Source organism: Rhea pennata, chromosome 24, assembly GCF_028389875.1.
Source record: "Rhea pennata isolate bPtePen1 chromosome 24, bPtePen1.pri, whole genome shotgun sequence".
NCBI lineage: Eukaryota > Metazoa > Chordata > Aves > Rheiformes > Rheidae > Rhea > Rhea pennata.
Window position 1 is genome coordinate 2,963,509 of NC_084686.1, and position 20,293 is coordinate 2,983,801.

The 20,293-nt window shown below is 72.7% G+C and overlaps 2 protein-coding genes across 3 annotated transcripts; both read right to left on the reverse strand.

Annotated features, from left to right (window-relative positions):
- On the reverse strand, positions 1-5,673 carry MFRP (membrane frizzled-related protein). The gene is made up of 13 exons (XM_062594407.1): positions 5,572-5,673; positions 3,390-3,504; positions 3,111-3,239; positions 2,810-2,954; positions 2,448-2,720; positions 2,248-2,378; positions 2,022-2,147; positions 1,705-1,781; positions 1,395-1,543; positions 1,159-1,289; positions 662-796; positions 292-419; positions 1-225 (listed from the first exon to the last, which is right to left on the reverse strand). Exons 1-13 carry the CDS (start codon positions 5,671-5,673, stop codon positions 1-3), a joined length of 1,866 nt encoding a protein of 621 aa, XP_062450391.1.
- Positions 5,674-5,896: 223 nt separating this feature from the next.
- Positions 5,897-19,272, reverse strand: USP2 (ubiquitin specific peptidase 2). Of its 2 annotated transcripts, XM_062594637.1 has the most exons (13): positions 19,031-19,272; positions 14,794-15,530; positions 8,581-8,631; positions 8,197-8,320; positions 7,941-8,052; positions 7,748-7,858; positions 7,520-7,584; positions 7,302-7,405; positions 7,142-7,222; positions 6,903-6,981; positions 6,679-6,786; positions 6,264-6,384; positions 5,897-6,079 (listed from the first exon to the last, which is right to left on the reverse strand). In XM_062594637.1, exons 2-13 carry the CDS (start codon positions 15,487-15,489, stop codon positions 5,992-5,994), a joined length of 1,740 nt encoding a protein of 579 aa, XP_062450621.1. In that variant the 5' UTR covers positions 15,490-15,530; positions 19,031-19,272; the 3' UTR covers positions 5,897-5,991. The 2 variants fall into 2 exon arrangements, with proteins under 2 accessions (XP_062450621.1, XP_062450622.1); XM_062594638.1 differs by lacking the exons at positions 14,794-15,530; positions 19,031-19,272 and adding an exon at positions 10,749-11,088.
- Positions 19,273-20,293: the final 1,021 nt, after the last annotated feature.

Here is a 20,293-nt window from a genome sequence, read left to right on the forward strand (position 1 = left end):
TCAGGGCTGGAAGCACTCCACGGGGTCGCTGGAGTCGGGCAGGATGTTGCAGTTGATGGGCCAGAGGATGCCGAGGAGGCCGAGCGAGCGCTGGCAGCGCTGCTCGGCGGCCAGGCACACGGCGCGGCAGGGCTGCAGGACGCCGCCGTCCGCCGTGCACTTGGGCGCGAAGAGGCTGCAGATGAGGGGGCGGAGGTGCTGGTAGCAGGCGAGCTCGGCGAGGGTCTGCGGGGGAGCGGCCGTGAGCGCGGCGGGGCGCCGCGGCCCCCGCCCGGCCCCCGGCCCCCTCACCTGGTAGTCCTGCAGCACCTCGGCGGCTCCCGCCTGGTCGGGGATGGCCAGCCAGATGTTGGGGAAGGAGGTGGTGTTGTAGCTCAGCCCCAGGCACATCTCCACTTCCAGGGGCTCGCAGAGGGACCCTGCCGTGGCGAGAGGCGTTTTGCCGCTCGGAGCGCCAGCGGTGCCCGCCAGATGTGCTGCTGGCGGGCATTAAGCATGGGCGCGAGGAGGGGGGGGTGCCGGCCTGCCGCCAGGGCCGGGTGAGTGCAGAGGGAGCTGCAAGCCCTGGGCTTGGCCCGGCGAGGACACAGGATGCTGCTGCACCGCCGCCGCCGCCTGAGCTTTCGGTGCAGAAGAGGTGCAAGGGGGGGCTGGCACCCACCGGAGGCCGGGTAGGACACGCCGGTGCAGTTCAGCTCGTCGGTGCCGTCGGGGCAGTCGTGCCAGCCGTCGCACACGGACTCCGGCGCCCGGCACTCGCCGTTTCCGCAGGAAAACTCCACCGGGCTGCAGGTCTCTGCCAGGAGAGAGGGGCCAGCGCGGCGCCCGGCGGGGGCACGGCCGAGAGCGGAGTTAGCCTGGCCCCCTGCTAACCACCTGCTCTCTGTAGTCACCATCCTGCTTAGGAGATCTCAAATTCCCCAGGGGGGACGGATCCCGCCTGCGTGCAGAGGCTGCCAGCCGTGACCCCCCCGGCTAGGATCAGGGTAATCCCTGCGGGAAGGGAGCTCCGGAGGTCTCCACCCCCACCTCCTGCTCAAAGCAGGGCCAGCTCTGCGCTTGGACCAGGTTGCCCAGGGCTTTATCCAGGCTGAAAGCCTCCAAGGACGGAGGCTGCCCAGCCTCCTGGGCCACCTGCTCCCCTGCTCGGCTACCTACTCTCCGTGGCGTTGCGGGCTTGGTAGGTGGCAAAGAAGCCATCGTCCGCCACTCCTTCATCCGCCACAAAGAGGACGGTCATGACGTGGCGCGAGGAGGTCAGGGCGGGCGGCAGCCGGTGGCCGCAGAACCTGCGGGGGACAAGAGGCGAGGGATGGGTCAGGGCGCCCAGCGGGGCCCCCAAACCGCCAGCCCGCCCCGTGCCTCAGTTTCCCCACCCGGCGCTGTGCCCGTACCTGCCCATAAGGCTGGGGGCCCCCGTGCCCGCGCTGTCGTGCACCTCCACGAAGTCGAAGCTGCAGTCCTCGTGCGGCTCCAGGCTGAAGTTGTGGAAGTGCAGGTCGATGACGTGGCCCACGGGCACCGAGATTTGCCAGAGACAGAGCTGCAGGGCAGGGGACAGCCCGTGACACTCGTGAAGCCGGGCAGGGACACCCCCGGCTCCCCCGCTGCTCGACCCAGCGGGAGGCTGCCTTCCTCCCAGCGCTGCCCGCACACTCCTCCTCCTCCTCCTGCCTCAGCCCCTGCCCGCACCGCTGCTCTCACCTGCTGGTGCGGATACGGTTGCGGATGGCTCGGGGTGGAGAAATGCCCCTCCAAGGCGGTCAGCGGCCCCCCGCACTCTGGAGGGGGGGACATGCATGCGGCTCACCCCCTGCCCCTGCACCCTTTCCCTTCGCCCCATCTGCCCTGCTACCCCGTGCTGCGCCTTCAAGCTGGGCCGCGCTGCGGCGGAGGTTGCGGGGGGCAATGGGGTGCAGGATGCAGAAAGCAAAGGGTGCAGAGGGCGAAGGATGCAGGAGGTGCAAGGTGCACGGGGTGCAGAGGGCAGGGGGTGCGGGGGGGGGCAGGGGGCAGCCCACCTTTGTGCTTCAGGCTGCAGTTGGCCTCGTCGCTCCTGTCGGCGCAGTCGTGGAAGCCGTCGCAGACGAAGCCCAGCTGGAGGCAGAGCCCCCGGTCGCAGAAGTGCTCGTCCCTGGCGCAGCTCTCTGGGGGGTGGGGGGGGGGGCACACGCAGACAGCACGGTGCCCCTCGCCAGCCGCGGCGCTGGCCCTGGGGAGGGGGGGGGGACCCACGGGGGTACTCACTCTCGCCGGGGGCCACGGCGCGGTAGCGGGCGCTGAAGCCCGGGGCGCCCACGCTGCCGTCGGAGACGAAGGTGACCCGCAGGTGGTTGGAGTCGGTGTGGAAGGTTGGGGGGGGCACGCTGCCGCAGAACCTGGGCGCATGGGGAGAGGTGACGCCCGCAGCCCCCCGGGGCGCCGCCGCCCCGTCCCCCTGCTCCCACCTGGCCGTGCTGCCCCGCACTGGGGCGGGCGCTGTGCCGCCGGCCGCCGCCGGCTCCTCGTAGAGCTCCAGGCGGTCGAAGAGGCAGGACGCGGTGCCCTCCACGCTGAACGCCTCCATCCGCAGCTGGATGGCGAGGCCCCGGCCCACCTCGATGCGCCAGACGCAGAGGGCGTTGGGCGGGTAGGGCGCCGGGTAGTTGGGCGAGCTGAAAGTGCCCTCAGGGCCCCGCAGGGTCCCTCCGCAGCCTGCACGGGCGGCACGGCCGGCAGGGCTGAGCCGGAGCCCCGAGGGCCCCGCACCGCCGCTGCCACCGGCGCTGCACGCTTACCTGTCGGCGTTGGTGTTGGCATCGGTGTTGGCGTCGGTGTTGGCGTCGGCGTGCTGGCCGCGGTGCGCGGGGCCGAGGGGTGCCGGCGGGCGGGTGCCGCCGTGCCGTTGGCAGTGCCGCGGGCGGGCAGGGCTGCGGCCGCGGAGCCCAGCGGCGGTGGCGGCGCGGACTTCAGCTCTGCTCCCGGCGGGGGGAGAGCAGCGGACAGCAGGGGCAGTTGAACCCCCCCCCCCAAACGCGCCGGCCCCTCCACGCACTCTTGGGCCCCTGTGTGCCCCCCTCCGCCTCGGGGCTGCCACCGCGTCCCCCCCTCCCCACCGCCCGGGCACTCACGGTGGACGACGATGCCCAGCAGGAGGGCGATGAGGAAGAGGAGCAGGGCGCTCATGAGAGCCGCGCAGAGCCAGGTGAACCTGCAGTCGGGCCGGTGCCGCCAGCCCGCCGGGACCCCGAGGCGGCGGCCTGCGAGGGGGCGGGGGAAGTGGGCCGAGACGGCGGCGCGGCTTAGCCGTGGCCCGGAGCGGGGCCGTGGCCCGGAGCGGGACCGGGCCCCGGAGCGGGCCCCGGAGCGGGCCCGGACCCGGCAGCCCCCCGCGCGGGGCGCGCACGAACCGGCAGGCTGCTCCCGGGGCGCCGCGGGGCCCGGCCCGTCCTCCTCGCCGCGGGGCGGGCGCGCCGCCGCCGCCGGCCTCTCCGCGCCCTCGAAGACGGGGTTGCGGACCTCGGTCTGCAAAGGAGCGGCGGGCGGCGCCGGGGGCGGCCGCGGGCACCCGCTGCCCGGGGCCGCGCCCGGCCGCCCCTGCCCGAGCTTGCTGCAGCGCGGCGCCGCGGGGCACAGCGCGACTTCGGCGCGGTCTCTCATGGCAGCAGCCCGCGAGTCCCGGCGCCGCGCGGTTAAAAGCCTTCCCGGTGCAACCTGCCCCCCGGCACGGCTGCCCGCCCCCCGGCCGCCGCCGCCGGCCCGGAGGGACCTGCCGCTGCCGCCGGGCAGAGGTGCGGCGGCGCTGGCCGTGCCTGCGCGCCCGGCCGCCGCCCCCCCCCCGCCTGGGGACCCCTCGGCCATGCCCTGCGGGAGGCAGGCGGCCCCTGTCCCCTCCGCTGGCCCCTTCCCGCATCGCCCCGTTAATCCAACTCAGCTGAGGACGCCGAGGTCGGACCCTGGCACGGAGACCCGGTGTCTTAAAGGGGAAGGCATGCTGGCGCCGGCAGCGCTGGGGGTGGCGGGGGGCCCCCCTCCGGGCCGCCTTTCCGCCGTGTGCCCGTGGAGGCAGGGAGCGGGGAGACCCAGGAGCCGGGAAGGCAGGCGCAGGGGCCGCGGGTTTGCTTGGTGCCCCCAGCCCCCGCACCGGTGCGGGGCTGTTTCGGGGAGCCGGAGCTGGGCTCGTCCCCGCGTGCGCCCAGGCAGCTGCGTTTCTGCAGCCCCTTAATGCCTCCGTGCCCGTCCCTGTCCCTGTGCGGGGCAGAAAGGGGCCATTGCGCAGGGGTTTTCGGGGAGCACGCCGGTGCAGGGCCCCTCCGGACGACGGAGGCGAAGGCAAGGCTCCCGCAGCCCCCGGCGACCCGTGGGCGGCTGGAAGAGGGGGACCTGCAGCCCCCAAGCCCCAGAGCACCGCTGCTGCTGTCCTGGCACCTCGGTTTCCCTCCTGCCGCCGAAGCCGCAGGCCCTGCCCGCCCAGAGACAAGCGCGCCTGCACAACGCTCTCTTCAAGCTAAAATTTATTCCTGCACGGGTCTCCCTTTATGAGACGCTTCCTGCCCTTCTTGCTTACACAGTAAACAAGCCACCTGCCGAATGGCAGCGCCGCCCCAGCGCAGCCCCTCTCGCGGGGCAGCCCCTCCATCCCGGCCCGTGCCCCACGGGGACGCCCCGGCCCGCGCCCCAGCATGCCTGCAGTGGGCAGAGCTCCCGGGAGCCCGGGTGGCGCAGCTGGACGTAGCCGCCTCTTGCTGGGTGTGGGGCCGTGCTGGGTCGGGCCCCTCTCCCCTCCCGCTGCGCCTCGGCCAGGGCGGGATGAGGAGGAGAATAAATTAGAGAAAAGGCTAAAAAGGCCACTGGCGTTTGCTAGCTGGAGGACAGAGCAGTGGGGCTGGTGGGGACGGGCATCCCCAGACATCCAGGGGGCTTATAACTGCGGGGAGGAGAAAGCCACAGGGGCGGATGGTCCCCAAAAGCCGCCATCTCCCCCCGCCTCTCCTCCACCAGGACGGACACTGCTGGGCAGCTCTGACGGCCTCCCGCTCCCCAAAATGGTTTAAGGCACCGTCGTATGAGGAGGCAGGTAAAACCTACCCAAAGCATGCCCCAGCACAAGTCCTCCAAGAGTTGGGAAGCCGGAGGGGTGCTCTGGGTTGAGAAAAGTCCATTATAAATACAAATAAACTCCACAAAATGTGTTTCCCCCCACCCCTGAGAGTCTGAGCCTGAATTCAGGCGGCTTCGAGGAGCACGCATGAGGCACCGGGAGGGCGCCCGGCGGGGGCCGCGTCCCCGCTGCGGACGGGATGGAGACGGCCGAAGGCTGGGGTCCTTTGCCAGGTGGTCCAGAGGTGCCGGGAGCAGCTCACGATTCCTCCGGGATGGCCAAGCCAAAGGGGAGCGCCGAGAGGGAGGAGGGAGGCGCTCCTGGGTCCCCAGGTCCAGGAGCAGATGTCCTAGCCGAGTCAGTGGGGCGGGTGGCCCCATGCCTGCCGAGTCCCCTGCTCAGTACTTTTATTACACACGAAGAAAAAGAAAGGAAAAAACCAACCCCAAGGCGAAAACCAAATGCCAGTGACCAGGAGGTGCCTGAGTTGCCTGGGCCCTGCCCTGCCATGGGCTGCTCTCCAGTTCGGTGTCCATGTCCCTGTCCCCGGGGCTTTGCTCCCCGGCCGCCACTAGCTTCTTGACCACCACCATGTCATTGGTCTCTCTCCTCTTCGCCTCCTGTTTCTGCCTGGAGGGCAACAGTGGAAACCCAAGGAGGATGGGCTGCAAGCAGCTGTGGTGGTCATGGCTGGAAGCCCAAGGAGAACAGACTGCGAGGAGCCATGGTGGTTGTGGTTGAAAGCCCGAGAACAGGCTGCGAGGAGCCGCGGTGGTCGTTGTTGGAAGCCCAAGGAGAACAGGCTGCGAGGAGCCACGGTGGTCGTGGTTGGAAGCCCAAGGAGAACGGGCTGTGAGGAGCCACGGTGGTTGGCGTGGGGCGGCACGGGGTCCCCGGGGAGGCAGGGCTGGCTACATGCGTGATGAGGGGCTGGCCAGCTCGTAGAAGAGCAAGTAGGCATCGCTGCTGCGGATGTGGCTGGACGACATGGGGGTGACACTGCGGAGATGTGGGGAGACGTGCCATGAAGAATGGGGAGCAACGGGGCTCGGCTCGCCCCAGCCATCGGGGCGCCCCAAGCAGGATGCTGCGGGGCAGAGGGGTCTCCCCTCTCCAGCCCCACGGCATTGCTCCCACGGCCCCCTGAGCCCCCCCGGCGCCCGCGCCCTGCATGCAGCCTCACCGGGAGTCATTGAAACTGTGCCATTCGCTGGAGACGGGGCTCTTGCAGTAGGCGGTGTAGTGTCCCCCCATGGTGGTGCCGGAGTGGTTCGAGACCGCGTAGAGGTTGTAAACAGCATGGTCTGCAGGGTGCAAGGGTGGCACTCAGCAGTGCTGGGCACTTCCCCCCATCCCCATCCACAGGATCCAGGAGGAACCCCCAGCCACCCGCAGGTCTTGTCCCCTCCGTGCCCCATCTCCCTGCCACACGCTGGCTAGGAACCCCAGGAGACAACTCTGCTGAGGGATGTCCCCTCCCTTCCCCGGGGTCACAGGGGACCCGGCATGCATGAGGGACCCATCCCAGAGCTGGCTGTGCCCCCAGCGCTGGACAGGAGCCATGCCTGGGCCCCGCACCGCCCAGCCCCAGCACTCACTGCAGCTCTGCGAGGCAAACTCCCGGAGGTCCAGGTCCTTCAGCTGGAAGTTGACGAAGGTGGTGAGCTTGCTCGTCCGTATCCTGGCCTCTGAGAAGCGTTTCAGGTCTGCGGGGCAGGTGTCAAGGAGCCAGGGAGCAAAGGGGACTGGGATGCAACTGGATCCCCCACCCCACTCACCAGCACCCCCTTCCCCCGGCCCCGCACCCCAGCCAGCAGGATACGAAGCACCAGGATCTTGGGGAACTTCTGGATGCTGAATTTCTTTGTGCACCTTGTCCTGGCTTTGCAGCGACAACATGTCTGCGGGAGATAAATCATGTGAGCAGTGGCCCAGGGAGCAAGCCAGCCATGCAGGACACTGAACTGAGGAGTCCTGGGGATGGGGAACGAAGGGGAACGGGCCCAGCCTGGGCCACAGCAAGTGCTCCCATCTCCGTGCCCCGTGCCCCGTACCCCATACCGGTTTCTCGTCCCCGTCTAGCACATCCTCTTTGGTGAAGAGTCGTAGACAGTCCATGAGGGTCACCTCGCCGTAGCCCTTCTGTGGGAGCACAAAGCTGGGTCAGGTTGCCTGGGGCATGGGGGGACAGTGGGGACACAGGGGCATGGGGCCACCTTACCTTGGGGATGGGCAGAGACAGGTCCCAGAAGGGGTCGAAGGCTGTGGAGCAGTAGCCACATTCGCTGCAGGTCAACGAACTCTTCAGCTGCCCAACGAAGAGGTCTAGCGGGAACAGGACAAGGAGGGGTGAGACACCCCCGGCTCCCGCCGCGGTGCCCAGCCCCACCCTGCCCTCCTTCCCCGCAGCCCCATTTTCCTTCCCAGGCCCATGCTCACCCCCGATCCGGCTGTCTTCCCTCTCCTGGTACCTCCTCCACATCTGGCGGCTCTTCTCATCGTCACTGCGGGAGGTGAGGAGACAGAGGGGGGATGAGTGCTGGCCCGGGTGCCACCGGGCCCCCAAGGGGACCCATTGCCGTCCCGGGGCCTGGCTCACGGGCGGCGTGTTTGTCCGCGGGGACGGCCAGCATCCGCCTGCCGCCCCGCTCCCAGCCCGCCGCTTACGGGAGGTGGTCCAGGGTGTCCGTGCTGGCCCGCGGCCGCACCAGCACGCGGTTCACCTCGCCGTGCAGCCCGTCGAGGAGGAAGCGCAGGAACTCCTGGGCGTCCTGCTGGCTGGAGGAGACGCGGGGCACGGCGGGTGAGCGGCGGCTCGGCCCCCCCCGCGCCGCGCGCCCCGGGCCCCCAGCCCCCTTACTTGTAGCCGACGAAGCGGGGGGCGTATCTCTGGATCTGCGTCTTGAACTCGGAGGGGCTCACGCAGTCGTTGGGGGACGAGGTCCAGAGCAGCTGGATCAGCTTTGCAAACTCTGCCGGCGGAGGGGCCGCTCAGCGGCGCGCGGCCGCCCGCCCCGGGGGCTCGCGCGGGCTGGGCGCGCGCGGGGGGTCCCGCGGCGCCGGCAGGGGAGGAGGGGGCGCGGGGTAGGGGGCGGCGGGCAGGCGGCCGGCGGTACCTGACATGAGCGCGGTGCGCGTGCGGCTGTTGTTGTTGAGGTCCCGCAGGTACTGGTTCTGCAGGCAGTAGTCCCGCAGCTCCTTGGTGTTGCTCAGGCACTGCAGGATGGAGTTCATGAAGCACTGGGGGAGGCAGAAAGGAAAACCATGGCAACGGAGGCAGCGGGAGGCAGCGGCAGCGGGGGCCCCCGCGCAGGCGGGCGCCGGGGCGGGCTGCGGCCGGCGACGAAGCGGTGCAGGGCTCCGCGGGGAGCGCCGCTGCAGCGCCCCGGGGCCGTGCCCGGCTGGGGCGAGGGGCCGGGCCGGGGGCTCCCGCCGCAGCGCGGTGCTGGGCCCGCCGCGCGGAGGAGCGAGGAGTGGCGCGAGCGGGGCCGAGCACTCACCGTGTTGCCGAGGTTGCGCAGGCCGGTCAGCCCCTGCACCGCCTTGGAGCTCTGCAGAGAAGGGGAGCAGCGGGTGAGACGGGCTCCAGCGCGCGCCCGCGGCCGCTGCCCCGGGGCCACGCTGCGGCGCGGGGCGCCCGCCGGCCTGGCTGCGCCGCGGAGCCTGGCCACGCGCCCGGCCGCGGCCGCCCGGCCTCGTCCCGCTGGCCGCTTCGGCGCGGCTCAGCTCCCCGTGCCGGGGCAGCACGCGGGGGCTCAAAGTCCTTCCCGCCCGGCTGCGCTGCTGCCCCTTGCCCCGCGCCCGCGCCGCGGCGGCCCGCTGCCGCCCGCCTCGCCCGCGCCTCCCGTGCACAGACGCAGCCCGGACTTCGGCATGGCTTTTCGCGCAGGGTAAAGTCCAGCCGGGGAAGCGCAAGCTGAGCCTCGCGGCTCTGCTCCCGGTGCTGCCGCCTCGCCGGGCTGCGCCGGTGGGGCGGAGGGGACGTCGCCGGCCCCAGGCGGCACCGCGAGCCGGGCGGGCTCGTGCCCCGTGCAGAGACAGACGCGCGCAGCTGCGCGCGCCGGACAGCTGGGCAGCGGCCGTGCCCCCGAGCGCGACCGGGCTTTAACAGCCCCCGGGCAAACGCCCCGGCTGCCAGCCCCAGGCACAAGGAGGAGGAGGAGGAGGAGGAGGAGGAGGAGGAGGAGGAGGAGAGCAGGGAAGGGGGCCCAGCAGCTCCGAAATAGCAGCAGCTGGTGCGTGTGTGGGAGGTGCTCAGCACCCAGCCCTGACAGCAGCCCAAAATAACCCAGCTACGGTTACACGCGCTCCTTAGCGACGGCGCAGGCATCGCCCAGCAGCGGGGGTCCGGCGTGCAGCAGGGACCCCCCTCACCCTGCCTGGGGGCATGCAGCTCCGTGGGGCAAACCCAGCATCCTGCGTGGGAGCGTGTTCCCGCGGCCCCCGCGCACCCTGGGCCAAGCCGGAGCTTGAGCCGGCCGCGAGCGCGCTGCGAAAAGCGCCGAGCATCCCTGCCGCTCACCCCCGGGCACGGGGAGAGGCGCGGGGCCGGGCTGGGGGCAGCCTCCTCCAGCCGCCCCCGCTGTCCCGGGGCTCGTCCCGCCGGCACGGGTGCCGCCGTGCCCCGCACCCGGCCTCCCCCCGTGCCGCCCGCCGCGGCCCCGGGGCCGAGCCCGGGCCCGCGGGGCACCCGGGGGCACCCCACGCCGCCACGCAGGCCCGTCCGCACCGAGGTCTCATTTTCCCCGTGTTTTTTCCCCTCCCCTAGGTGACTCAACTCCAGCTAATCCCCCCCCCCCTCGCCCGGGGCTTTATCTAGGACACGGCGCTGCTTGGAGACGGCGGAGGAGAGCTGGAGAGCTGGAGAGCTGGCTCACGCGGCTGGGGACTCCCCGAGGCTGCGCCGCGGGAGGGGGACAGGGCACCGGGCACGGCGCACCGGGCACGGCGCACGGGGCACAGACTCTCCTGCCGCCGGGCTCGGCGTGCCGAGCTCCCGCCCGCGCACCGGGAGAGCCGGAGCTGCCAGGCTTACATAAGTGCCGGGATCCTCCTCTGCCGGCCCCCCGGCCCTGCTCCCCGTCTCCGCGGGGGTAGGAGACCTGCCGCGGGCACGGCGGCTCCGGGCCGGGCCGGACGCAGCCCGGCGGCACGGCCTGGAGGGGCCGGCCTGGCCCGCGAGTCTCCTCCTTGCAAAGGGCAGCACGCCGGAGCACCGGGATTCGGCCAAGGTCACCGTCGGGGCAGAGCTGGGACGAGCACCCCGGAGCCCCGACACCCGATCTCGGCTGCTCTCCGCGCCCCCCCCCCCCCCCCCCCCGCCCCAGCCCTCGGCCGTGCCTGCCTCCCCCGGGCTGCCAGGCGCCGGGGGTGCCCGGGCAGAGGCGGCAGGAGCCCGGCCGCAGCGCGACCCCCGCGCCGCGGGGCGCAGACCCCCCTCGCCCACCTCGCCTGTTGCTCTCCCGGGCGTTGCACCGCGGCCAGCGGGGACGGCCGCCCACGCCGGCATCGCCGTTCTGCAACACGGGAGACCCCCCGAGGGGGAGCCGGGGCCGTGGGGCGCCCCCTCCTCCCCGGCACGGGCAGGGGCAGCCCCCTCCCTGAGCCGCCTGCCCGGCGCTCCCGCAGGGGATGGGGGGGGTCCGGCGGGGGCGCGCAGGGCTCGTACCTTGGTCTTGTTGAGGACCAGCCCCACGAAGGTGGAGACCAGCAAGGAGCCCGGCATGGAGGCGCGGGGGCGCAGGTCCTTGTGAAGGTCGGGCAGCGCCGGGGGCTCCTCGGGCAGCGTCACCGTGTAGGAGTCCCTCATGATGCCCCCGGCGGGTGCTCAGGCGAGAGGAGCCGGCGAGGGCCGGTGCTGCCGGGGGGGATGCCCGGGGGCCCCACGCCACGGCCGGCGGTGGGTGCAGGGGCTCGGGGCCTGGGCTGGCCGCTGCTGGCGGGCACCGGCGGGCGGCCGTGCCCGGGGGAGCGACCGCGATGCCGATGCCGGCTCTGGGGCTGACGGCACCTGAGCGGCTCTGACATCAAATGGGTGGAGAGGAGGGAGCAGGGCTCCGTGACGGCCAGCCCCCGCCGCGCCGCGTGGTACAGCGAAGCCGGGAAGCCAGGGGGGCCCGCGAGGGGCGGCCGTACCCGCGGCCCCGGCTGCCTCCGCCGCGGCTGCAGAGCGCGCTCGCAGCATCCCCGTGCCGCCCTCTCCGTCCGCCCCCTGCGACGCTGCGAGGCCGGGAGCCGCCAGCCCCAGAGCAGCACCGGGGGGGGGGGGGGGGATGGCAGGAGGGTGCAGATCCCCCCCTCCCCCCGGCCTGGGCACCCGCCGAGCCCAGCACCGGTTCCCCGGGGACCCGCTCCCCGGGGGGTGGGGGGGTCTGCAGCCCCGCGGGATGCAGATGCTTGGCTGAGCTGCGGGTTTCTTGGCAAAACTGGCTCAGAAGAGCCCCGGCGCGCAGACCCCGCTGCCCAGCGCCCCGCACGGTGCTGCTGGCTGCCGGAGGGGGTGCGGGGGCTCGCAAGCACGCGATTTCCGCCTCTCGGGGAGCAGCCTCTCTCCCTGGCTAGGGCCGCCGCGGGGAGCCGAGCACCAGCAGGCAGCGCACGGCTCTTTAGGAGCTGCACCGGCGCTGCGCTCAGAGAGCGCTTCTGCATCTCGTCCCATTTGCAGGGGCAGAGCTACTCCAAAGCCCAGCATGAGGCAAAGGGACCCCCTGGGCTCCCCACAAGGAGCAGGGCACCAGCTCCCGCCTCCCCTCCGAGCACGGGGGAAACCGAGGCATGGAGCGGGCCGGGCTCCGGCTCCGCTCCTGCAGCAAGGGCAGATGCGGAGGCCGGCAGGGAGCCCGGGTGTCCTGCGTCCCGGCCCGGCGTCTCCCTCTGCGTCACCCCGCTGGCTGCAGCAGGGCGAGCGACGACTGAGGCTTGCGGCTGCTTGCGCGCGCCCGGGTGTCCTCACCGCCTGCTCGCGCGGGGAAATTTCCACGGGCAGCCGAGGCAGGGAGCGCGCTGGGCCGCGCGGAGGGCAGCCAGAGCCGCCGGCCTGAGCAGGGCTCAGGGTGAAGGGGACGCAAGCAGCGGCCGCTTTGCTCCGGTGTCAGCCCCCTTGGTCCCCCCCACACGGCAAAGCCGGAGTCGGTGGCTGCTGTTTGCATCCCAATTGCTGTGGCTGCAGCCTCTCCTGTCCGCCGTGCGAGCTCCGGCACAGCCGGCGGAGGGGCTGATTGCGGGGAGGGGAGGGGAAGGGAGGGAGACTATTTTTGGCACCAATAAAAATATCCGAGGAGGCATCTTGCAGCGTTATTCATCTGCAAGGCCGGGGCTTTTTGCATCACAGCAGGACGGCTGTCGTAATCGCCGCGTGCGTGTGCACGCACGCGTGCGTGTGTATATGTACACACCCCGCGGTGTGTACACTGTACACACCCCGGGACACAGCGTGCGCGCGGCGGTTCACGCCCCGCCGGCCGCACGGGTGCCCCACAACCCGCTTGCGCACCCCCCCACCCCGCCCGGGTGCCACAGCCCCCCGCTCTGCGCGTGCCCATGGGGGGCAAGCACAGGCCGTTCGCACAGTGTGCCCCACGCGCTGCGCGCCCCGAGCCGACGCGCTGGCTGCCCGGCCCTGCGGACCGGCAGCAGCCTCCGAGGCAGGATCTGCCCCAGGGTCCGGCCGGCCCCGAGCAGTGCACGGAGGTGCCAGAGCACCCCCCCCCCCCCGCAGGGGAGGCACTGAGCTGGCTCAGCCGGTTTCAAGGCAAGAGCGGGGGAACTGGGCAGCGTGGGATGCACAGCATCCAGTGATGAACCTCCTCGCCTGCGGCCATCGAGCTCCAGGGACCAGATACGGCAGAGCATCTCCCTCCGGGCACCCGGGCTCTCCGGGCAAGGCCGGAGCTGGGGAGCGAAGGGAGCCTTGGCTGGACATCATTGCTCAGAGCCAGCTACCTGTCCTCAGGTGTCCCCTCCGCAGCGGTGACCTTCCGCCACGGGCCCGACGGGCACCGCAAAGGCAGCCAGGGCAGGGACTGGCTGCAGGCCAGGGCTGTCAGCTGCTCGGGACAGGACTGCAGAGAGCTGCCGGTGATCTTGCGAGCGGCTCTGGCCTTCTGACCCTGTGCTTGCCCAGGGCAGTTAATGGGGTGGCACGGCTCCGGCTCTGCCCCCCGCCGGCAGCCTGCCCTCCCCGGGAGCCCGCAGAGGCGCGGGAGCACCGCGCCACGCGCCTCCACTCAGCCGGCAGGCCCACAAAGCGTGGTGCGGAGCCGCGGTGCGGGTAGGCGCCAAGGCGGGCACCCTCGCCTCCCAGGCACGATCTCCTCCGGCTTGGCCTGCGCCCGCTCCGAGGGGAGCGGGTGCTGCTGGCCCTGCGCCCGGCTAATGGGGCAGAACCGACGGCAGTGCCGGGGCCCTGACACGCACTTCCCTCCTGCCCCCCGGCTTGTTTCCGGCACCTGGCACCACCGCGGGCGCCTGCGGTCTGTTTTACAACCGGATGCATTCGCTTCCCAGCTTGGAAAAGCCGGGGAGGGGGGAAGAGCATGAGAGTGGAAAATAGCAGGTGAGCAGCCGGGGAACCCAGCCCTGCGGCACGGGTGCAGCCTCCCCGCCTGCCCGGCACCTGGGACGACCCCCAGGGTGCATTCACACCCCCCAGGCCATGGTTTGGGGGTGGCACAGCCCCTCGCTGCCCCAGGGGGTCCCTGCTGCTCGCGCGGGCTCGCCCAGGCGCGGGGCACCCTCTGCCCCCGGCGGTGAGGGTGCCAGGGCAGACGTGTGCAGCGGGGGGCGGGCAGCAGCCTGGAGGCTGCTTCCGTGGCCCGGTGCCCTTCCCCGGCCTCTTCCCGATCCCTTTGGCCCAGGGAGGGATGCCGGGGCACCAGCCGAGAAACCTCCTGTCCTGCGCTCGGGGAGGAGACGCTCCCGGCTCCCCTCTCCCCGCCGAGGTGGGCTGGAGCTGCAGGGGAGCGCAGGGCAGGTCAGCCCCGGCCCCAGGCAGGGTCCGACTCGAGCTCGGAAGGGAACCCAAGCGGAAAATCACCCGCCTGCTCTCCCACGTGCGCCCGGGCCGGGCGGCGCGTGCGGTGCCGGCGCCCAGCCTGCGCTCGGCGGACGGCGCGGCGCTGGTTTATACCTGGGGCACCCAGCCCTCCGCCACCACCGGTGACGCTGCACGGAGCGTCACAGCCATGGAAAAAACACTCTGTCCCCGGCGCGCCGCCAGCAGCGTGGCTGCCGACCCCGTGGCCACTGCCGGCTGCCGCAGCCACGCGGAGCAGCACGCTGCCTGCTCGGGGCTGGGCGCCCGGAGACGGCCGGGCCAGGCGGTACCTGCCATCGGGAGCTTGCGGGGCGCCGGTGCGAAACCCGGCCGGCCCCTGGGCACTGAGTCCCTGTCGCAGCATCCGCCCCAGCCCAACCAGCCTCCCCGGCTGCGTGTCCCCAGCACCCCGAGGTGCCCACGGCACGGGCGACCGCGCAGCTCTGGCGCAGGACCGCTGCGCAATGCAAGGCAGCGCCAAGGAAAGGTCGGGGCCGTCCCTGCCCGGCACAGCCGGGGAAAAACGGCGACAGGGAGCAGCGCGGCGAGACCCCCCCCCCCCCCCCCCCCCGGAGCACGTGCGTGAGCTCCCTCGGCTTTCAGCACAAGCCGGCGCTGCCCGCGTGCCCCGAGACGCCCCAGCTTCGCTCCCCCCCGGCTGCCGGCGAGCACCACGTACCGGGGGGTCCCAGGCGGGCGCGCCGCAGCCGCCGTTGTCCCTCTCGCGGGGCTGGCCGGCGTAGCTGGGGCCGGCGTAGCTGGGGCCACGGGGCGCCGCGGGGAGCCCGTCGCGGCCGCTTTTCCTCCCGTAGCTCTCCAGGTAGTCGCGGACGTAGTCGGAGCGGGCGGCCGCCTGGTAGAGGGTGCGGGCGGCCGGGGGGCTGGCGGCGGGCGCGTAGCCGCTGTCCGAGGCGCGCAGCCCCGCGAACTCCCGCGCCAGGTCCGAGTGGCTGGTGGATTTGCGACGGCTGAGGGGGGCGGCGGCGGGCCCGTAGCCCGGGGGGCTGCCGGGGGGCCCCGCGAAGGCATAGCACGCGCCCCCCCCGCTCAGCCCCCCGGCGCCCGGCGCCCGGGGCTGGCTGCGGCCGTACGCGGGGCTCAGGCGAGCGCCCGAGTCGGGGTACAGGGCGAGCCGGCCGGCGTCGTAGCCGCTGCTGGGGGAGAGCCCCGCGTGGCAGCAGCGGGCGGAGGCCAGGTAGCTGGTGGCGGGGCTGGTTTTGAAGCCGATCTTGTCCTTGTCTGCGTAGGACGCGGCCAAAGCGGAGCCGTAGGAGGAGGAGTAGGAGCTGTAGCCGGCGGGCACCCTGCCGTAGGCGGTCTCGGCATAGCGGGACGAGTCAACGTACCGCTTCAGGGTGGAGGAGAGCTGGGACATGCTGCAGGCCGGGGCTCAGCAGGCTCCGCTGGAGGCATCGGCTGCAAGAGAAGAGCCTGGCGTCAGCGCCCGCGGGAGCCGTGGAGACCCCGGAGAGCCGGCAGCCCTCCCGGAGAGTCGCGGGAAGTCCGCGCGCTCCACCCCTGCTCCCCGTGGCGGAGGCTGACGACCCCCGTGCCGTGCTGCAAGCAGTGCCCGGGGGGCTGCCCCCCACGCTCGGGGCCCGGCGGCCGGCCCCGTGCGCCGCCTGCTCCCAGCAACGGCTCGGGCCGACACGAACCGTCGCGGCCAGGCGGCTGCGGTGGCCCCCGCCGCACGGGCAGCCCGTATCCAGCTCGGACCCGGCGGCTTCTCCCCGAGGGGCAGCAGCAGAGGGGGACAGGCGGGACGGAGGCACCCGGAGCAAACGCGGAGCCAGCCCAGCGCTCGGCAGACGCGGAGCGGCGCAGGGATGCGCCCCGCGGGGGGGCCCTGGTCCCCGAGGCCAGCGGCAAAGCGGGGCTCCGTCGCTGCCACCGCCGCTTGCAGCGCCCCGCAGCCCGCCGGTCCGGAGCCGGCCCAAGGGCCTGGCCCTGGCACGGCTGCTCCGGGGCAGGGGCAGGCGGCCGGTGCCCTGCCCGCTGCGGGGGCTGCAGCGGGGCCGGCAGCCCCGGCCGGGCGGCTCGGTGGCGGCGCTCCCGGCGCCGGGCCGCCCCGGGTGCCTGGCGGGGCAGCGGCTCGTGTGGCTCGGAGAGTCTCCAGTCGCCAGGGAGACGACCGGGATTCAGAGCTTTTTCCCAGCCCAGCTGGGGCGGGCTCTGGCCCGTGCGGGCCCCGCGCCAAGCGGCAGCGGCGCCGGCGGGTGACGGAGCCGGGCGCCCGGCCCGACCCGGCCCGACCCCGCTCTCGCACATCCGGGCACGGGCACGGGCACCGCCGCCCGCCCGGCAAGGCGAGGGGCTGCCGCAGCGCCGCGGTCCTCCCGCGGGGACCCGGGCGTCCTGCTCAGGGCGAGACGCCGGGCGCCCGGGCACGGGGCGCCCGCGCCCTGCATTTTCCACCGGCAGCCAGGCGAAACCGATCTGCGCGAAACCGGAGCTGGCGGGAGGGGAGGGAGCGCCGCACGGCGGGACGGGGACGAGCCCCCTCCGCCGCCCCCGGGTGCCCCTACCCCATCCCAGCTAACCCTGGTGTGGAGGTGGCCTGGGAGCGCATTAGGAGACGGCAGTGGGGAGCGCTGTGGGCCACCGTGGCCTCCTGGCCACTAGCCCAGCTTGGTGGCCGTACGGCCACCTCCCGGTTGCTGTTGCTACTGCGGAGAGGAAACTATGTACAAGCAAGAGCAAGCCGGAGTGCACAGACCTGTTTGGGAACGGAGGGGTGAATAATCCGCTTCCAGGCAAATGCTCCCGCGAAAACACCCGGCGCTTCCCTGCCAGGCCCTGGACGCCCTTGCCAGTGCTGGGAGGGACCGGCAGCGGCTTTGCCAGCCGGGATTCGCCGTGCGCGGTGGGGAACGGCGCTCGGAGGGACACGGCACCCTGGCCCGGCCGCTGAGCCCCTCGGCTCCCGGAAAGCACCCGCCTGGCCCGGGGCACGGAGCAGCCGGGCTCTGACGCTCCCCGCTCCGCGTGCCCCCGGCCAGCTGAGGTGCCGCAGCCCCGGGCTCCGCACGGCCGCCTCCGGGCCGGCCCCAAGCATGCAGCAGCCCGTCCTGCACCCACTGCCCACCCGGGATCTCTGCTCCGGGGCGCGTGGTGCCGCCGCCGCCATGGGCAGCGGCTCGCCTGGGTGCGCGCAGGGTGCTCTGCCCCCGGGAAAGGTGCTGGCGCTGGAGCGGAGCGCGGCAGGTGCTTTCTGGCAGCGGGACAGGGCGACACAGAGCGGATGCGCCTGGGCCATGCGGGGCAGCCCGGAGCGGGATGTGGGAACCAGGAGCAGAAACCTGGCCCGGACGTGGGCGCTAACCTGTCCGTGTTACAGGGACGGGAGCGACCTTACCGTGTCAGACCGCTGCGTCTACCGCGACCGCCTGCCCTGCGCGGACCCCAGGGCTGCGGGAGACCAGAGCGAGCCGTGAGCCGGCGGAGCTGAGGGGGTGTGAGAAAACCCTGGATCCTCCCATTGCTTCCTGGCCCGCGCGGCCCCTCCCTGCCCACAACAACGCTGAGCTTTCCTCCCGCCTGGCACAGCCCCGGGCCGGCACCGCTGAGTCAGGCCTCCTGCACCCTCATTATCCTCCCTGGGCGTCCGGGGAAGCTGAGGCACGGGAACGTCCGGTCCGCTCCGTCATCATACGGCCGGGGAGCAGCCGGCACGGAGAGGGGGCCCAGGAGTCCGGGCACCACAGGGGCTGCTCTCCCTGCTGGGCAATCCTCCCCCAGGCTCCAGCTCCGGCCTACAGCTCCAGACAGCCTCCCCGAGGGACGGGCACGATGGGAAAGCTCCAGGCTGCGGTAGCATTAGGGCTGCCGCAGAGGCAGACGAGCAGGGAAGGACGCTTCCTGGGCACCCTGCTGCCTCTGCAGCCGCTGCCCTGCACCTGGGCCCTGGCCAAGGCCGTGTCCCCGCCGCAGCCTGCGGAGCACCCGGGCAGGCTCAGCTTACACAGCCCCAGCTCAGTCCAAGGTGCCACCGCACAGCTGCCTCTCGCTTACGCAGGCTTGGAGCAGTGTCCGCGTCCCCCGAGACACCGAGTCCAGCCTGGAGGTTACGGAGGGAGCAATCGCCGGGACGGCGGGCGCAGAGGGGACACGGCTTGGGGAGGAGGAACTCCACGTCCACGTCCCCGCGGTGCCCTAGGGCTCAGGGCAGCCCCCGGCCCGTGCCCGGGAGATGAGGCCAGGCACGGCTGCATTTCCCGCGGGGAAAGGCAGCCCCGGGCAGCCCTGGCTGGAATGCGCTCCGGTGGGATTGCTTCTGCGAGCAGCCCATGGGAAGCAGCAGGCAGGGAGACCTCAGAGCCCTGGGGCTCTCCCAGCAGCCCTGCTCCAGCACCGGTGCCCAGGCCACGCGTGCCACCGCGGCTCCAGGGCTCCCCCGTGTCACTCGTGCTCGCTCCCATGGCTAAGGGACCGAGGTCACGCGTGCTGCCAGGGGCGAGCCCAGCCAAGGCCCTTCCCGTGGCAAAGGCATGCCCCTCGCCGGCACGGGGCCTGAGAACCCTCCAACTTGCTGCACATGCTGGCTGGGAGTCACCGGCCTGGATTCACCCGGTGCCGCTGACACATACCCGCCTGGCTGCAAAACCTGCTCCTCCGCCCTCCCGCCGGGCCACCCCCCCGAGGCAGCAAAACGCCAAACCCACGGGGAACCCTGACCTAGGACCCATTGCTTTGAGGTCTGCGGGTGGAGAAAAAAGAAGGGACCCCAGGGGAGCACCCCGGGCGGCGAGCGCTGGGCGACGAGGAGGCTGCGGGGAGCAGCGAGGCGCCAAGGCTGAGCGGCCGGCAGCTTCTCCCCAGGGTTTTACCCGGGCAAAGGGAAAAGGGGAGGGCGGGGGGGTGGAGGTGGGGTCGTGCCGAGTCCTCCTCGCAACGCCTCGCCCCCCGGCCCCGCTCACCTGCGCGAGGGGCGGCCGGCGGGGCGGTCCCGGGGCCGAGGCCGGCCCGGCCGCGGGGCTCCACGGCGGGGCTCGGTGCTCCGCGCCCGTCCTGCCGCCTCGGCCGCTTCCTCCGGGGCCGGAGCAGAGCGAGGGATGCGGAGGGGCCGGCGGCGCCCCACGGCCCCCGGCTCGGCTCCTCCGCCCTCCGGGGACGGGGCGAAATGGCCCGAGGGGGCTGTGCCGGAGGGCCGCGGGGCCGCGTAAAAACACCGCGGCAGAAATTCACGGCTCGGGTTACCGGCTAGATAAATATAGTGTCTTTATCTGGCCTCACAGGGCGCCGAAAGGCTCCTCTCACATTCCAGCTTCGGGAAGGCTTAAAGGGGCCATGAGCCCCGGGGGGCTGGCGGCCCGTGGCGAGGGGGTGCGAGCAGGGCAGCAAGACGGGGGCCAGGGTGCTGCGGGAACGAGGGGCGACGCCGGGGGGTCCAGATACGGGGCGGTTTGGGGAGGAAGGCAGGAAGGGGGAGCCCGCAGCTGCCGGGAGGGTCCGGGGCAGAGCCGCGAGCCGAGCGGAGGAGACGGTCTGGGTTTTGCTCCCCTTGGGGTGCGCGGCGGGCGGAGGAGCCTCCCCCAGGCCTGCCGCGAAGGTGGGGGTGAGGGCGCCCGGGGTGGGGGGCGTGGGGGGCAGCTGGCCCCGGCCCGGGCGCCTGCGCCGGGGTGCTGTAACCTGGGCAGCACCGGCTGCAGGTGATCAGGCAGGATGCAATTACACCGGCGTTTTCCTCCCTGCTGCCCGGGAACAGGGGACCCCCCCCTCCCAACCCGGGACCCCCCCGGGGGTGCCCGGCCCCACCTACCCCGCTTGGCCGGCGTCCCGGCGTCCCCGCGGCTCCGCCGGAGCCCCGGCCCCGAGCTCACAATGGGGCCCGGCCGGCAGCGACGCGAGGGCACGGGGGGCCCCCGTGGAGCCCCCCGCACCCCACAGACACGCGGCTCCAGCACACGACCTAGGGCTTTATTGTGCAGACAGAGGGCAGCTCTTGACGGATGGGTTTCCTGTTGTTGCTTCCGGAAGGGGCTTCGTTTTCTCCTTTTTTTTTTTTTTGCCCCCCCTTTAACAAAGTTTCTTTTTACGACAAGCTGTGGGAACAATTACAAATGTTCACAAAAAAATGAGGCTCGAGACGCACCCGTGCGCAGCGGGCTGGGCTCGGCGCCCGCCCCGGCACCCGCCGGCGAGCTTCGGCAGCGCTAGGCAGCAAGCGAGCGGGCAGGGCC

Bases quoted from the DNA above. Each gene is read 5' to 3' on its own strand.
- MFRP (XM_062594407.1), bottom strand. From the start codon at position 5,673: ATGGTGGTGGTCAAGAAGCTAGTGGCGGCCGGGGAGCAAAGCCCCGGG. The intron at 2,955-3,110 runs GTGAGTGCCCGG...CGCCGGGAGCAG, and splicing joins GCTGGGCATCGTCGTCCACC to AGCTGAAGTCCGCGCCGCCA. The intron at 1,290-1,394 runs GTACGGGCACAG...TGTCCCCCGCAG, and splicing joins GCCCCCAGCCTTATGGGCAG to GTTCTGCGGCCACCGGCTGC.
- USP2 (XM_062594637.1), bottom strand. From the start codon at position 15,489: ATGTCCCAGCTCTCCTCCACCCTGAAGCGGTACGTTGACTCGTCCCGC. The intron at 7,223-7,301 runs GTAAGGTGGCCC...GTGCTCCCACAG, and splicing joins TGTCTCTGCCCATCCCCAAG to AAGGGCTACGGCGAGGTGAC. The intron at 6,385-6,678 runs GTGAGTGCTGGG...TGCACCCTGCAG, and splicing joins GTTTGCCTCGCAGAGCTGCA to ACCATGCTGTTTACAACCTC.